The 18,775-nt window shown below is 46.8% G+C and overlaps 1 protein-coding gene across 1 annotated transcript in view; it reads right to left on the minus strand.

Moving 5' to 3' along the window:
• hipk2 (homeodomain interacting protein kinase 2) overlaps positions 1-15,747 on the minus strand; it is a 69,175-nt gene extending 53,428 nt beyond the window's left edge. Inside the window, 1 exon segment of the mRNA XM_062389711.1 lies at positions 15,376-15,747. Within this exon segment, the coding sequence (XP_062245695.1) occupies positions 15,376-15,394 (19 nt within the window). The 5' untranslated portion in view covers positions 15,395-15,747.
• Positions 15,748-18,775: the final 3,028 nt, after the last annotated feature.

An 18,775-nucleotide genomic window follows, 5' to 3' on the forward strand; every position in this document is an offset into this window, starting at 1 on the left:
AAGATGTGGTGTTTTTTTGTGTTACTCCCCACACCTATATAGTTACTTCAGGTCTCCCCCCACCCCCGTAAGTCTGGCTGGTCCAGAGAGGTAATGAAGAACGTCCGCTAGGCTATTAGGGGCAAGGCTCTCTGCTAATCACATAAGCCCTGAAGGCCAGATGTCACTCCTTGGATTACCAATTCCTGTGCCTGGACTTTACGCTAAAAATAATTTGAATGATGGGTTGCGTCACTGAGCGGCGTCGACAATGTGCGACTGAAAGCCTGACCGGATAATCACAGGCACCGACTGATGGGACGCAAAGATGGATGGACAAACCCAGGGGCCGGTCTGTCTACTTATGGAAAATTCCAGCATTGCATATCCCCAAGCCAGCAAGACTGCACATATAGCCCAGGGATTTTTTTTATATTTATTTTTACGAGGCCAAATCCAGGCTAGCTGCTTTTTGCATTACCATACATGAACTCCTCATCAACCCCGATCCTAGTCAGCCATTGACTCTCTATCCGTTTTAACGTTGTGTTGAAAGGGTTCGATGACCGAAAGAAATGCATACAAAAACTCAGCTCTGACTTCTGCACAACTGGTTTTGCTGTGCACAACACAGATAGGTGATTAAATGAAACCACAAGTAGGAGTTCAAATGTCTGGAATGTAATCTCATGACAACACACACAGACAACAATGTGACCAACTATACATCGTTGGGAAAGCGGCTCCGGACGCCGTGAATCACTCCTCCCCCGAAACTGAAAGTCAAACATGCTCCCGATGTAGAATCTGAACAAACAACATTCTCTACACAGCCGTCTGAAACAGCACTGTGCAAAAGACCTTCCCTTGAAAATGCCCTCTTGAAGTTTATTTGAATTTCGGAAACTCTAAGCCAAGTGCAAAACTGTAAAGGGCCATTGTTGTACATTTACAATGCCGGAATGCCTTCAGTAGCCAAGGCTTTCCATTTAGCATAACTAAAGGAACACTGCAACTCTCACCCGCTGCAATTAAGCACACCACAGAGGTATTTTCCCCTGTTTAGAGGCAGCATGTTGAAATGGTAATAGTCAATGTTTTGGGAGCGATTTCTTCTTGGTCAGGGGTTTGTTAATCTTCTTTTCGGGAGGATCAGGGCCGATCTGCATGCAACGTGAGGCTGAGAGATGGACTGAAAAGGAGGGACGGGGGACGGAGCGCTGAGAGACGGGGACATGAGTGGCCCTCGCATTCTCGCCTGTGACCTGCTTCTGTTTGCCCTCTTTTATTAAACCCGTCATTTATACTCCCGCTGACAACATGACAAGAGAGTATTGATGAGGACGCCTTAAGACGCCGCCAAACCTGCCAAGTAGCCTTTTGTAATTACAAATAGTCTTTTAATATGAGACCTGCTTGTCATTCAACGCATCCGTGTCGGTTCCCAAAGCTCTCTTCTTCTTTGTGAGAATCTGAAGCTTCCTGATCTCTTTGCACCGTGAGGGCAAGGACGCAGTAAATTCAGACCCATACGTTTAAAAATATATCAATCAATAATCCCGAGAGCAACTGTTCCGTGGCCAGCCTGCACCGGAAAGGTCTGAGTGGATAGATACAGTACCGAGACCCCAGCTGTCACCTAGGAGGCTGTGCAGAGACAGCATTCAGGTCTGTCTGGTCGATGTCCCCTGGCCTGGATATATTTGGATTACTTCCCGAGGCCTAATGGCTGCCGACACCGATGGAGACACTATGATGAACCCTGCCTCCTCACTGGCTGGTCTGCAGCACTGCCCCAGTGTGTGTGTGTATGCATGTTTGGAGGGGGGGGGGGGGGGGTTGTTGAGAAACGGCTAATGAAAAAACTTCTGACCGTCTAGACAAAGCATTATGTCACCCCCTCGCTGCTGTTTGCATGTATACGTCGATGAGTGGGTGGGGGGTGGGGGTGGGGGCATTTTACAACACTATTCTCACCTCCAACCCTTTTCTTGTGCAACATGATATATGAAGAAGACCGAAAGCTGACACTGCCTCTCACTAATGACGAACGCAGGAGATTTTCCTGAACATCCAGGTGAGGGTTGGCCCCTGAGTAGAGTAGGAGGCAGGACGCGCTACACAGTGTATTTGTTTACAGGTGTGTTTTCATTCTGAGATATTTGTGTTCTCTTTTCAGATTCGTATCCATCCGGTGTTAGAAATGTCCTCAACACAGCCACCGTCTCTCTATGTGAATTTTGTGGACGTTTTCCTTGACTGCTTGAATGGGTTTTCAGAAAGTGTCCAGAACTTAATTTTGGGAGTTGAGTGCATGTCGAAAAGCAGCAGAATATAAAGACGAGTCCTCATTTGTGCGGGTTTTAGTCCATCAGAAAAGCTTCAATTCTGTCATATAATCCTAATCTCTGGAAATCCAATTGGAGGAATGGACGCTATTATTCCACATAAATATTACAGATATATGATACATTAGATTCATGTCAGTCCAAACTCTCCCTTAAGGGAACATCTGGTTTAACTGCTAAGGGCCCTAACATAAAATTCACTTTTTCTATTTTGTACTAATCAAACCATTCATCCACCCTGATCCCTGTGCATGGCCTCATCTGCAACTTGTATCTTTAATTTCTAACCACTCTGTACAGGCAATCTTTTTTTGTAGAGCGATGGTATTTTGCATAAGTGACCGACAGAACCACCGTTGGAAAAAACATGTCATGGAGACGGTGACGGTGACATCGGGGGTTAAACGCAGCAGTGAACACACCACTGAACTGGAACATATTGTTGACACACAGCAGCCGAGCCTGGTGTTCCCGCCTCCTGCCTGAGTTCGGCCCTGCAGTGGGGGGGAGCTGGAGCTTGACAGTGAATATTCTCCCTCACCCACGGACACTATTGACCATGCTGTCGGCTTTTTTAGCTCTCCCTCTCATCTCTGCTTATTTATAGCATAATGCATCAGACGAGCTCGCAGGGAGACACACTGTCATGCCGGCTGCCGCTCCACCGGCCCTTCTGCTCGTCCTGACCACAACACTTGACCAGTTGGACGTGTCTCTCTTCCACCCACACACACAAAGAGGACAAGCATCCATCGAGCAACGTGAAAAGCTGTTTGACAGACGTGCTGCACAGAACTCGCTGGGTTTGTAAATCAGCAACATGCCTGCTGTAAATGTGACACTCCCTCATCTCTCCCCCTTCCTGGAAACAAACAGCCAGAGATACAACATGTTGTGTTAGCTGTGAGATAACATGTTTGGTCAGAGCTTGTCCAAATGCTTCTTGCATAGATACAAAAGCCTTTGCACAAACGTTGGCGTGCGGCTGAACACGGGATACAAAGAGTTGAATACAGCTACACAAAATGACGTGACAACACAACTCTGAATATATTATTGATTTATGGATTTTACCAGGGCGATGATGATTTTGTGTAAGAGATTCAGTGCAAGCGTTTTCCACTCTCAAGTAAAAGCTGCCGAGTCCGGTTCCCCGGGGCATCTGTCAGCAGATAAGGAGGCCGAGGGGTCTCACGTTGTAAGTGTGGTCATAAAAAAGCGGCTGGTGCGAGGAGAAACATGTGCCTTGTTTATAGTGCCAGGTCAGCCTAACCAGGCACTGAACCAAGACGCAGGGTGAGGAGAAAGAGGAGCGGGAGATGGGGGTGGAGGAGGAGGAGGAGGAAGGGCTGGCCCGAGTGGCTCTGCTGCTTGAGCTGGATTTCTTATTAATCAAATCACGAGTGGAGCAAGTGCACAAAGCACAGCGCCCAACTTCCTCCCCCACCGGACGGAGAGGAAGAAAGGACGAGAGAGAGAGAGCAATAGAGAGAAAGAGAGAGAGAGCGAGAGAGAGAGAGCGAGAGAGAGAGAGAGAGAGAGAGAGAGAGAGAGAGAGAGAGAGAGAGAGGGAGCCTGTCAATACATGCCCCCCTTTCTGCAGCAGAAGCAAAACGGTGAATGTGAAACAGAAAAATAATTTGTTTTCTCTGCAGACGTTTCGCGTGTGGCATCAAAGAACGTGAGCCGGGAAAGGGGGGGGGGGGTTGTAAAATGTGCCTAACCATAAACCAGTAGCACCTGTTAACTGCTGACATCCACTGCATGCATGTATGGTTGGGAACACGCCGCCGGGCCACGCAGGGACACGCACTTGATAAGCAGCTGTGACTCCTTATCATTTTACACACACGGCTAAGAAAACGCCGCCCCCCCCCCCCCCCCCCCCGCACCACACCGCACTTCCTCTTATGTCACAGGGATCAACGATGACAGCCGGACACAATATACTGTAATGAGATTAGCGTTCGAGACACAGCAACAAAACGGAGGGGGGGGGGGGGGGGGGTGGATGCACAGATGAGAAAGCATTGTTCACGTGGGAGCGATTGATTTGAGAGGGGACGGAGCGGTATGGATTTTGTCACTTGCTGATTGTGTTGTGTTATAAGCGTCAGAGGTATTGGGGGATGTGGATATCGGCCTTGTTTTGCCACGTGTGCCTCGCAACCTTTGGTTTTGAAAGCGCTTCAGTTACAGAAGGAGAGTCGGTGGTATAGACAACACAAAGAGACACACACATGCAAGCGTACACACAATAAAAGAGCCAGGTTTCCCTCGGCCACCTATGAACTTCTACGTTCTGCCTAACGCTGAGATACCAAAAGGCCCCGGAGCAGAATGAGGTTTGTGCAGAGAACCTTTTCAGAGACGGAGACTGTAATTGTATTTATGAAGGATCTAACCTCTTCCTGGACAAACAAATACAATTATGGTCTCGGACAAAATGAATAACTGACAGAGAAAAACTAAATAAAACAAAATTAAAGAATAAAACAAGAAAGTTTACAGAAATAGAAAATAATCCATGTTTTTCATTTTGCACGATCCATGATCAGAATTGTATAAACTCCACTTATATGATTGTCTCATCCTACAAGTCTTTACTCATTTCCACATTTTTGGAATATGACCTCTATTTGAAGTTTTGATTTTAACTGCGTAAAAGTAAGAATAAGAGAATCGAGTGTTTCGAGGGAGCAATCACCGAAAGCGAAGGTAGAGGCCGTCGCAGGGAGAAGACGTCTGTTTGAGAGAAAACTGTTTTGAGGAGACGAGAGTCATCCCCCTGCCCGGTCCCATGGAACAGACTACAAAGCTTTGGGTTTGGATGTGTTCTCGAACTCACGGGTCAAAGTCTGCTGCTGCATATGATGCATATAATAATATCCGACAGAGACAGCTGGAGTCGTGCGAGCCTCGCTCCACACGCACACCTTGATCAAAGATGCACACAAACATCCCACGCATTGGATGTGTGAAGTAACCGCACAGACATGCAAGCATTACCGCCTCACGTGTGTGTGTGTTTATGTGGGTGTAACTTTGCGAGCACTGGTGCTTTGCAGGACTTCCTCAAGTATTTGTGAGAGCTCCAACATCTTAAAAACATGCGTGGAGCCAACGGCCCAAAACACACACACACACACACACACACACACACACACACACACAAACACACACACATAGACACACACCCTGAGGGATTAATCCAAAGCTCCACCCCTACAAAGCCAGCTATGAACCCCATCAACAGAGGAACCAGTCCAACCTGACCAGGGACCAAACACAGCTGGGAAATGAGTCGCTAGGAAATATTTTTAAACGTATTGTGTTGTTCTTCCTTTGTCTCGTGCACAATATGTGAAACAAAGTGACTGTCGGGGGGGCACAGGGTGTTTCTGACAGTGTGTTGGATGATGACAAGCGGCTCAACGGCTCGAGGACGACAAAAGGCAACAGACAAACTTCCATCAATCTCCGAGCTCCTCATGACCCCACACGTGGCCGCTCCTCTGCTCCATCTGCCCCGCGTGTGTTCCACCTCTCTATCTTCTATCACACTATCAGATACAAACTGCGGATGGTGCACATGCCTGCCCAGGTGACAGGGGAGTGTGATATATCAGTTCTGCAGCTCTGGGCCTATCAGAGCCATAGATCAGATAATCTCAACCAATAATGCCTTTAGTTTTTCTCTCTCTCTCTCCCACAAAAACCCTGCAACCTGAACTCCTGCATTCATTCTGCAGGTGACTCACCGGTGTGCATGTTCAATAAATAGTTTTAATCACTCCTTCATTCTCCTTCCTTTTAACCCTCGCTCCTTTAATAGCCTCCCTCGTCCTCTCCGTGCTCCTCTTGACAAACCGAGCAGGCCCACCACCGCGCTATATATTCAAACGGCTTTTAAAAGATTATCACGCGCCACCCGAACATGTGCGCACATACAAATTTAGACAGGCTGTACTGTATGTTTCCTTAATCCAACTGACGGTGTGTCATAAACACGGCTGCTGAGTCCTTCAGGCCCCAGAGCTGAGGTAATAAATATGGGTACAGCCAACTCAGCTCCGGGTTTGATTCAGTGTGAAGATCATGGCTCCAGCTGATTATATTTACAGTGTCCTCAGTCACAAATAGCAGCTAAACATCCATTTAACAGCCACACGCTGAGTGGCCCCTGCACGGGGAACTGTCCACGTTTGGACTGGCTCACAGAAGAGAGAAGTTCCTTCAAACAGAGGAACAGCTGTGGGCTTTACAAAAGAAGATCTAATCATTTAAGTTGTGTGTGATGTTTCTGCAGGTTCAGGTGAGACTCTTTAAACGTAAGGTAAAGACATTAACTGCACTGCCAACATTATTCCTGAAACTTTCAAGGAACTCAAATGTCTGAGTTAGAAAATGTCCTGCCCTTTATTTCTGTCACTTCAGCACTCAAAAAGTCCAGAAAAAGTCAAAGTGAGCCCATGTGAGAATACAGAAGGAAAATGTCTTGATAATTCAGAGCGATTGGTGGACTTGTTGATGACGCTTCTAACAAAGGACTCGAGAAAAGACGTGCCATACATGAAGAAGACCAAAACATGATGTCAAATTGTCCACAGATGATGATATTTGTGTTTTCAATGTTTTCAAGGGTCAACACCACAGTCGTTGCGTTGTAAACAAAAACATGTGGTCTCCGTATCAAAAGCTTCTTCCGGACATTTGATTGTTTTTCATGTGTCTGACTCTGACAACAGCATTCTGCATTCCTCATATGTGGAATGTAAATTCTTCTGTAACATGATTTACTGTCAATAAAGATTTAAATTCAAATAGTCTGTCAGTTGTTGTGTGCAGGCTATTAACATAGAATTTGAATGAGTTCCGTGCTACTGAGATTGCAGAACTCGACCCTGTGCCTGTATCCCCGATGAGGGTTAAAAACAAACCGGCCCGGCCTGGACTCCTCCAGAGCAGCGAGGGAGAGAAGACCAGGTCCACATCGCTAAAGGTCAACTTTTGGCCTTTTTTTCTGAGCCAGCTCCTCTCAGAGTGATGGCGGGGAGGCAGGGAGCGTGTTTGTGTGTGATAGCAGCTGCTGGGCGGCGTTATGGGGAAGCCGAGGAGACGGGCGCCTCGCCGAAACACCGCCGCTCCCCGATGTAAGAGGAGAGACAGGTTGAAGGAGGCGAGAGCTGGGATCTACGCCGCCCCCCCAATAACACCGGCTCCTTCGAAAGCCCTCTTAAGGCAGTGACCCCCCGCCCCTCCAAGAACTAACCTCCCACCACCCACACATACACAAGCACCCCCCCTGACCTCTGGCATTGCCCCTGAGGCCCATGGGCCTCCAGAAAAAGGTATTCATCTCTCCACCCCTCCACCCCTCCACCCTGGCTTCACCTCCTCCCCCTCCTGCTTGTTCCTGCTTTACTTCTGCAGCCTCTGTCGTTCCCCCGTCTCACTGCCATTCTGCCGTCTCTCGGGCTGAATGGAGGGGTCAGATCAAAAGGCTTCCAGAGAGCATTGCTGCCGGCCATGATGTGCCTGAGGCTTTGAAGTGATTCAAAAGGTGCACAGCCCTGCTTTTCATTTATTTTATTTTTCTAATGCGTAATGCTGCAATGCTTTTGGGCACAGAAATATAAACAGGTAGAGCAATTACTCCAGCTGAATTCTGTTTAATGTGTTCGCCCTGAATGCAGAGAGACACACGAGGAATATTTCCAGCATTAAATGTCACGATTACTTCTGTTTTTAAAAACAAAGTTCGTCAGAGCTAAACAAACTGTTGCTATACATCTACCAAAATAAGATGACTGAATAAAATAAAGCTAATGCTAACCTAAATATTTATTAAAGATTTCTGCAGCTTCAAAGAATCCGTCACTTAAGATGCAGCCAAATGACAAGTACTATTTATAAGAATGTCACCTAAGATTGGTCATGTATGTAATTGTATTTATTGATTGTGATTGTTGTGTTTATTGACTGACAAAGAAGTAATTGTCTCTTTATAAATGAATATTAAACAGCTCCAGAGACAATTATATCACATTTAAACTCTTCAGACCTCTGAGAGATTCCTCTCACCTCCTATCTATTTCTATCATCACGCTTCGTCACTTCCACCGCCTCCCTCTCCTATTGATGTGTAAACGTCTTGGTTTACTGAAAACGTCTCTTTTGGGGGGGGGGGGGGGGGTTCACAGGGAATACAGAATTCCTCAGGGAACCCGATCTGAAGCAGATTAGGTGGAAAACAAATAACAAATCGCTTGAGAAGGAAGGGACCACTTTCTGTAACACTGACCGTCACATTGTATTTCTGTTTCAGGTAAGCCAAGGGGATGCGTCACCACAGCTGCTTCTGAGGTTAAAGAATAGAAAGGGATGCAGCCGGTGGAGGAGAACGACCAAAGATTTAGAAAACTATAGGTGAGAATGTCCAGGGGAGGAAGAGGGAGAAGGGCCAAAGCTGCTCATTTCCATGCCTGTTGACTCCTTTGACTAACCTATAGTCCCTGTCTATTGCTGCCTCCTTTCTCAGTCCTGTGCCTTCTGCCTCAGAAATGGGCTCGAGCGCTTGTCTGAGCTTTGAAGTTCTTGGTTATCAGCCAAGCGTGGCGCTGTACCTGCAGCCATCTGTGAAGGGCCGCCAGCAGCCGCCCATCGCTCCACTTCCCTTCCATGACCGAGAGGGGCCGGAGCCAGGAGTGGTGATGGGGCTGGCAGCGCTACTCGGTCCACGCTGGCTGGCCGTGCATGCTAGAGCCAATAGCCGTGTCCGCACATACCTCAGTGCCCTAATCTCACCGTGTAACTCAGCTCACTGCTCATTTTAATATTGGTCTGTAAACACTCATCCCTCAAGGTTCTAACCTGTCTTTTCCTCTCAGAAGCGGAGGGAGAACGTGGAGGTTATAAAAGGCTTGATTAAAAAACATCAAACCATTTTTCACTCTGCGCTTTGCGTGGTCTGAAGAGACGGTTTGGATCTTTTGTTCAACTGAAGTGGCCGCGAGTGTGGTAGTTGCCCCTCGGCCGTCCAGCAGCAGCGCCACACATCATCCGTTTGTCGTTGCATCACAATCAACGCTTTTGTTCAACTTTTTTTATGAGCTTTGTGCGTGCGTATGCTACCTGAGGCGTAAAGTTGAAAGGCCAAACCAGCCGGTGATGAATGCGGCCCGGTGTGGCCCGCTCTCTTCCAGAGAGTGCGATGTCAAACGGACGGGTTTGGCGGGGGACATTATCACAAACAACAGGATTAAGACCTGGGACAATGTGCACCCAAAACAAGCCGGTGGTTTGGGTTTCGGGGGGTTAGTGACGAAAGAGGCAATAAGACAAGCCTGGGGCTGGGCGGGCGGGGGGGGATTGAGTGGGGCGGGAAGCCGTGGGGGAGCCTGAAAGGGTTTGGGTGGGTGGGAGGGGTGGGGGGGGGGGGGGGTCATGATTAGGGAGAACAAAAAAGCTACAGTAGCCAGACCTCTTCTCAGACCATCCTACAATTACACACACACACACACACAAACACACACAAACACACACACACATACGTGGAGCCTTCCAATCTGGCCATCAGGCTGTTGCTGAAGTGTCACATGGGCACCATGTGTGCCCGCCAATGGCCACTCGGCTTATCAACAAACAGAGCAGGATGGAAGGACAGATAAGCGATAGATGTGGGGGATGGGGCGGCGAAGCGCTTGCATGGCGGGCGGGGAATCTGTGGGGGTCACCGGCGGATGATGAGAACGCAAAGTGAGCATGGAATATGTGGCATGTGAGCAAAATGCAGAATATGCTTACGCTGCACTGTGCTATATTATTCACATGTAAAAAAATAGAGGAATTGACGCCCTCAGCATATAAAGTGCCCTTTATGCTCCAGGAAGCCCGGTGTAATTATTGCTTAACAGGCCTGAGTTAACAAAAGGCCTTAGTAACTCTGTGCCGGGTGGAAGTAAAGTACAAATCTGAACCTTAGTTTGAACCGCGGCTCAAAGCAATGGACGAGTCATAAGGTGCAAAGATCCACTGCATTCTTTTAACAGATGCTGCTATCATCCTCACTTTACTCATGAGAGGAGATCATACTCTTTTTTTTTTCTCTCTCTCTCACATTCACTTGCTCGGCGAACTCTTTTTCTGTGTAATACGCCACCTCACTGAGAGCCAGAAAGAGCAGCAAGTCTATTTAGAAAACAAATGATGCAGTCATTATGTCAATCATTGAAGCTGCTTTCAGACGTGCACCCAACTCGTAATAATCTCCTGATATTCTCTGAGTTGTATGTGAGAACACAAACGTCCGAATCAGAGGCCTCAGACTTTTTCCAGAGTTTCCCAAGAAAGCCCCGAAGTAAAACCTCTGGATAATGTCCGAATGAGCCCATGTGAGAATACAGCAGGAGATTGATGACAGTTCGAGCAAATGTAAATGAGGTATGATAGTTGTTGGAGATAAGGGCCGACGCCGGTGTGTGCTGTAAATAAAAACATGTGATATCCTGCGTCAGCATGCTCCCCCATCCCTCGTCTGAAAACATCCACGTCTCTGTGTTGTTGTGCCTGACCGGAGAATCTCCTACTGTGTCGTTAATGTGTGAAATGTAAACTCCAAAGAAAGATCCGAACCGATTGTGCAGACATTCTCTGAAGTGTTCCATGTCTGAAAATGGACTTAAATACTCTGCATTGATCATGTTGCCCACAGCCTAGGGTGTCAAGCGTTTAATGGCGTTACATGAGAAAATGCTTTCACTGTAAATGCACATATCTCATTTTTGCACGCTCTATAACTCCCCCCCCCCCCATACCAAACGCCAGCTCCAGCCCTCCTCTAACAGAGCCTGGAGTTGTTTCACTGCTGGTCAGAGCCGGAGGCAGCTGTTCCACACAAGCCGACACCGAGCCCAGTGTGAAACAACCGCGGCGGAGGGAGAAAATAAAGGGCCCTTCACACATGCATGACAACCAACACGGAAATGCCTTGTGTAAGCAGGGTCGAGGCTCCGTCCCCCCCGTCCCCCCCCTCGTCCTCCCTTAACTGAAAACCAGCTAATGTCAGCAACTGATGTGGTCTCCCACTTCAAGGACCTCAGAGCCGCTCTGAAACATATGGCAGAAGCACTGAAATGGGAGAAAATGAGATCTGCACAGTCCCCTTGCATCCTCAATTGAATTTCCTCCGCTAAAGAAAAAAATGACAGGAGTCATGAAGAATGATGTGCTGCAGCCGGTTTGACTCGGGAGAAATTTGCTGAAAAACCCGAACATGAAAAGTTGAGCCTGTTGAAGTAGCCGGAGTATTGTATTCAAGGCCGGGCCTCCTGTGTCAGGACTGGCCTCTGCTAACCTGTCATTTCAGTTCAGGCTGACGCTCCCCTCCCTCTCCGCCCCCCCCCCCCCCCCCCCCCCTTCCCCATCTGCTTCCAAAACCCTTAGATCACACCTGTGAACTATTTCAGCACATCAGAGAGCTCACATATTCCTGTCTTCTGTGGAGGAGAGCTGCTGCTGCTGCTACACACACACACACACACAAACACACACACACCTCATCTCGCACAAAACTCACATTCTATCTCCCTCCAAAGCCTCGGCTTTCTCGACTAAATGCTTCGACAAATCAATAGCGCAAAGAATTCCCCAACACTGGATTTCACTTTCTTTTCTTTCTTTTTTTCAGATAGGAAGCTTTGAATAATGCAAGAAGCCATACTTGTAAAGACAGCTTATCCATTTTCATTACCTTTCTCGGAGTGAACCGCCGTCCTATCAAGTCATGAGGTGACTCGTCGAGTCAACAAACAGATCAAACCTCACACTGAGCCGACGTGAGAGACGAGAAATAAACATTCACAATGGCACCTACGAGGAATTGTGGAGTGAAGCCTGTTCTTTCCTGCGAGCTATTTAGCCATCACTTCCTCTCTTAGCGGCTGTTTATCCATCCTCCCTCCCGGGGCCTTTCCCCCCCTTCACCGGCCTGGACAGTGAGGAGCTAAACACTCTGCTTGTCATAACAGGCAGGAAGAGAGAGACCCTCCTCGGCTCCCCTGACTCTGTCACCGGGTGTGGCCCTTGCCTTGGCCCCTGAAGGGCCCCCCCAGGGTTCTTCCTGCAATTCTAATCAAAGTTTAAAAAGCTGCAACCTTGGACTCTGAGCCGTGGCCTGCGAGGAAGATATCAATCAGGCAGTGCCAAACAAGCGAGGGGGGAGGGGGGGAGGGGGGAGGGCGGTGAGACATGGGGAGTACGAGGGCAGATTCTGAGAGTCTTTATGTGCGTGTGTCAGAGGAGCCACTTCCCCTAAACAAAAACAGGGGGCTTTCCTCATACCTGGAAACAACGTGATTTAAAGTCGCATTAACTCATAATGATCTGGTGGAAGGATGAAACATTAATCTCCCTGTGATGCTGCAGCGCCTGTCAACAACACCACCACCATCAGCACCACCACCATCACCATCAGCAGCTTCTGAGTCACACTCTGTCTATTTTTCCAGGCAGGAAGGAGTGAATCCTCTCTGGAATAGCACTGGTTGACCTCTGAGGGGCATCTGCAAATGAAGTTGCCTTCCTGCCCATTTCTGCAGCTGCCTGGTCCCCTCTTGGGCCTGCTCTACAAATGGGTGATGGCACATGTGTGCACTGGCTCACATGCATGCACGAGCACACCACAGCACCCATAACTCTAGCCGGGGAGCGAGTGGGCAGGCAGGCAGACAGGCAGGGTTTGACAGTGTCTGAATATTAGCTTTTCCACAGCTGGGGGCTGCTGGACCTGCTCTGTTCATCAGACATCCATCAAGGTGTCAGGTCGGGTTATGAGAACCGGCTCCCAGGATGATCAGACTGCTGCCCGGCCTGCCAGCAGGTCTGCCTGATGGCCCTCTGCCGGGGCCAAGAAGCACCGGAGGTAAACACCAGAAAGAAGAAGCAAAAGAAAAGGAAGAAAATGACAGAAACTGAAGCAAGCAAAATGACCACAATCAGATGTCCTTGAAACTTCTATGTTTTAAGTACTTCTGGATAAATAATCATGATTACAAAGTCACGTTCTCCCCAAAAGAACTTGGGAACTATCAGAGGAAGGAGACAATCATATGGATTTAAGTTATTAGTTGCCCTGTATAGCCGAGGGAGAGTAATCACCATAATAGCCGGTCTCATTCTAAACAAAGAAATCCCCCCCCTCACTTAGGGCCTATTTTTCCATTGGGGACGATGGTCATTTCCATGGCTGCTCCACAAAACAGGCCCCCTCCAACACTGAGGAGGACAGGCAGGGTAATTAATTTCCCCCGCCGCCTCTTTCTCTTCCCTTCTCCTCCTCTCCGCGGTGAAGGGAAAAGCCGGGGAATGTAATTTACACTAATTACCTTTTGCATAGGAGTCTCATTTCAACTTTCTGTTTCATGTGGCGGTGGCGACGGCGGCACTGTCTCCGGCAGATGCCTCTAAGCCTCGACACCCCTGATGAAAAAAAAGAAAGACCACTCCAATATTCCTACAGGGACGCAGGCAGGCACTTTGTGAGGAGTTTCGCTGCCGTCTTGATAATGTGGATTCTATAGAACGCCATCACGCAACCTGATTATCCCTATTAGGAGCCACTTCTGCTGTTGATATTCCTATAATGTCACTTTTAAACTGTTACTTCTCAGTGTTTTCCTTTCCTAGTGGTGGTTTCTGAGAAGAGGCAGAAGAGGGGGTTCCCTTTGACACCAGCAGAGGGACTGTAGAGCAGAAAAAGAAGGCATGAGACATGAGGCTGCTCAGAAAAATAAATATTGGAAAACGTGAAGGGTCAGCGTTTACTTTGTGCTGCATTCCGGTTTGCACAGCAGGTTTACCCCACAGACTGGTGTGGACGTGGTCAACATGCAAACCCTTTGTATACTACACAAACAGCTGAGCCCATATGTGCTATTATGCATATGTCAGGAGAGCATCTCCACAGGGTACAGTACTTGTGAATGATACATTACTACAGACTGCAGCTGGATGCGAATACAAAGAACGTAGCATGCAACTGCAGGGTATTTATCACACTAATGCACGTGTACAATCACACTATTCCACCTATAGCTGATTTAGTTGTGTAGTTGCATTGTGTAGAGTATTGACAGACATCGATCACGCACGGATTATAATGGGTCGTCTGCATTGTTGTACATTATGAGGCAGCGTGCAGCGACAATCCAAAGGGAACGCATTGTGTGTGTATATTGGTGAGAGTATGTGTGTGTGTGTTGCTGTTAGAGAATGGAAATATATACGACAGCAAACAATTTGCAATAGAGGAGGCATCCTCTCTATTGGATTAGTCACAGGCACAATGCTGCAGCGGTGGCGAATATGCCGAAGCCTCTTTTCTGCAATTTTCTTTACCGGAAGAGGAATAATACTAAATGACAATAAACACGGGAATCAATGCAAACAACGTAGTGACACATGCAAAGTCAGTTGATTCCGCTTTGAAAAAAACAAGGAGGTGGAAGACAGAGAGTGAACGGAGCCGAGACTCCGAGCGATCGCTCTCCGACCTTCTCTCATTCCCTCTCCCTCTTCTTCTCCTCCTTCCCCGGGCTGAGCTGTAATTTCCACCAGGACCAAACATTGTACAGGTGTGTGTGTATGTGTGTGTGCGTGTGTGTGTTTGTAAATCAGTGTGTGTTTTTAAACCCAGCCTCGTCTTTGACCTTATTATCCAGGAGAATTTGCAGTGTTTATCCGCGCTGCCTTAACGCGCACGGCTCCAGACTGGCACCGCGATCAAGACGCACGCAGCTGCGCGGGGAGGGAGTGGGGGGGGGGGACCTGACAGCACACATGTGGAGGATTGATACAAAATAACATGTTTCCTGCGTGTTGCGGGAAGGGGGGGGGGGGGGGGGGGGGTTAAAAGGGGAGAAGGTGCAACGCATCAGCCGCAGTTGAGTCGTATCGCACGGGTACAGTATCGCTTCACAGCCTGACGCACGGAGAGGGCATGAGGAAAAGGGGCTGGGTGGGGGGGGGGGGTGCAAACAGCAGGTCTTACCTTCGTATACAGGGGCCATCGGTGCAAGGGTTTCTGTTATACATGGCCAAAGAGAAAGCGAGGTCTCCGCTCAAAACTCAATAAAAATCTGCCATCTTGAAACAGCGCCGTGGTCTCCTGCATCACTGGCCCGGTTCATTAGTGAGGAAACGGCTCATAATTCATATCCACTCGTCCACGTCCCGACGACAAGCAGCAGAAGAAGAAGAGGAAGAAGAGGAGCAGGCAGACAAATCAAAAAAAAAAGGGAAGATGCGGGTCCTCTCCAGTGTGTGTCTGTGTGTGTGTGAGTGTGAGTGGGATCCTGGAGGCTGCGGAGCCACGATGACAGGTTTACTTCAGCTCGTGTGCGACATGTCTGTGGACTGAGAGGAGTCGCTGCAAAAGTTGCAGTGGCTCCGGAGCGCAGCGAGTTTAGTGCGAAGTCAACCAGTCGAGCCCCGATGGAGTCGATGGATGGACGAAGGGGAGGAGGAGGAGGAGGGTGCATCATCATCCAGTAAACACATAATAATAATAACAATAATAATGATAGACATAATATTAATAATTACAATAATAATGCTAGTAACAATTATCATCATCATCATCATCAGCATCATCATCATCATAACGATCATAATAAAATAAAAAGTAGAGAAAACTGCTGCTGCTACTTCTTCTAGTAATACTACTTATACTCATACTAATAATACTGAAATACTAATACTACAACAACAGCTAGTATTAATAATAATACTATATAAATACTACTATTACAGCTACTGCTACTACTAATAAAATAATACATAATAAATACATTGAAAAGTCCTGAATCTGACGTTAAGCTAATTAATTCATAATAATTGTGTCAATAGGCAAATATTTTACAAAGTACTGTCTGTTCCATTATCAAAAATGATGACTAATGAATAAAATAACTTTGTCCATAATGATCAGATTTGCTTATATTCCTTATTGTGCCCTCACAAAGATGTTTGAAAAAGTCCTCAGCCTGATGTATGAATAATAACTGTGACAGTAACAACAGGGCTACTTTAGAAAACTGCATATGTCAGAGTACTTAGAGGCAGCCGGATGTAGACAGTCCATGTCTGCACAAGCTAATGATAAATTCAATAACGGTTCGTTCTCCTGTGTCATTATTCGGACACGATGCGACCTGAGGCCGTGGAGCAGCAGCCGTGCAAAGTGCATCTGCGTCGGATGATATCCACGTTCCACTGCTCCTGTCTGAGCGCTCCTACTGTAGGCTCCAGTATGACGACATGAGATTTGCACAGAATGAAGTGGAGCGGAATCGGATTACACACGAGCTCACACAAATGTGAGTAATCTGTCATTTACCAGCGACCCTAAAATGCACCCACAGCAACATGCGCAGCAGCATCTAAATTAAATATGCCCGGTATGTGGGCGTCCGTTAATACAGCAGGACTCTGGAGCACAGCAGCGTTATTACACGATACAGCCTACCAAGTATAATCTGAAAACACACTTGCAGCAATGCAGGTAGAGAAAACAATAAAAAAGTAGTAAAAAAATGAATTGATGATAAAAAAAAACAAGGATTTTATCCCCAAAGTCCAAAAAAACAATGATTAATGCTTCATCTTGTTCAGATTGTGTTCTTTGAGCCGTGCAGCTTTGCAAAGTTATGCAATTCCTCATTGAGTTTAATGTCACAGGGCCTGCCGCCTGCATCATATAGGCTGCAGCCCACATCTGTATAATGGTGTTGTGATGATGTAACTGCAGGACAGGCTCTGAACTAGGCCCCACTGTGAGCAGACGCACATTTGTGTAGCATAAAACCACCAAGTGGACTCGTCGCATAATCTCTCATCAGCAGTGCATTGTTAATTCATGCTACTTCCTTAAAAAAACATTGGAATGTTCCTGATGGGATTTGCTGTATACTCAACACTGAGGAGCCTGTTCTATGCTATGTATGACATAATAACATGGGGGAGCCTATTCAATATTGAGACTATCCAGAGTATACATATAAGATACACCACAGGTTTTTGGTCCTTAATTATTAATAATCTACTGTAATGTGGTACAGTGGTTTTATATGATACTCTAATAGGGATATTGTAGTTTGTCTGTAGGAATATTGTAAGGGAATAATTATGTAAGGAAAAAGTTGAATAACGTCATTCTGAATTCCTGCATTTTTTAGATAGTCAAATACTTACTATTTTATTTTCAACAATAGATTTTCAGTAGTTGCATTGAGGGTGAAGACCAGGCCGATGTATTGAGGTCCCGCCAATACACATGCTCTTCTTATAGGGAGTCAGTCTCGGCTGTCAATCAAGACATTTCCCCCATTTTTATGGCATCTACCAACTAATATAAAACACATTTACTAGATAAATGAAAATTTGAACATCCATCAATGTGATGAAAATGACAGAAACCAAGATTGTTCACATCGAGGAGGTGAGGATTGACCAATACTCCAGCCAGCCACTAGAGGGCAATCAAGAGCATTTGGCCTCACTTTTGGGAAGGTGCCCTGTTGTCCATCTTTGTTGTATTATTCTGAACAGAACAACAGGTTGCGTATAGGGCTATAGTGGGGATTACACAATAAATAACCCATGTGTGTGTGTGGTACTTACACGCCATACGTGATCCCCCCCTCCCCCCCGCCCCCTCAAGTCAAACAGCAAGGTTGAAGATGGCGAAACACAGTAATGAATTAAATCATTTACTTGTTTCCTGCAAATTTGATCAGAAATGTCTGATTAATTGTGTATGACCAAATAGATGTAGTGCTTGCTGTGCTTCCCCCAGGCCTCTCTGTGCAATTATGAAAATGATCAAATGGAGCAGTGAGTTCATCCATCTCCTCGTCTTCAATTTTCCCAACAATCCAGTTATTCCAATCCAAACTGTTTTCATTCAATAAACAATATATTCCTTGAAGTGGCGACGCAGCTTTACCAAGTTTGATTCATTTATTTAAACCACATATTTGTAGATCAAAGGCATGAACACAGGTTAATAACAGGTTTTCACTGCAGAGCTGCACTGACTCTGAGCCATGAAAGAGAGCTTGCTCACTCTCACTCACTCTCAGAACTTGACGCAGCTCTGCAAAAGGCATTTTCCCAACAGTTTGGGAAATAAATTAAAGGTTCAAATTCACCTTTCACTTCCCACCAAGTGTTTTATGTGAAACTGGGGACCATGGGAAACGGACAACCTGTTTCCCATGTTCCAGTTACTGCAAGAAAAGATATACAAGTGCCCACGACAAATACCACTTACACCAACTGTGTTTGCCGAGCATTTATAACCAACTACAGAGTTTAAATTGTCTTAACATTTCCATGTTGATTATTGTTATTTAATATAGTTATAAGACCTTGTTTGATCCTTGGAGACT

This window comes from Platichthys flesus, chromosome 6 (genome assembly GCF_949316205.1).
Source record: "Platichthys flesus chromosome 6, fPlaFle2.1, whole genome shotgun sequence".
NCBI lineage: Eukaryota > Metazoa > Chordata > Actinopteri > Pleuronectiformes > Pleuronectidae > Platichthys > Platichthys flesus.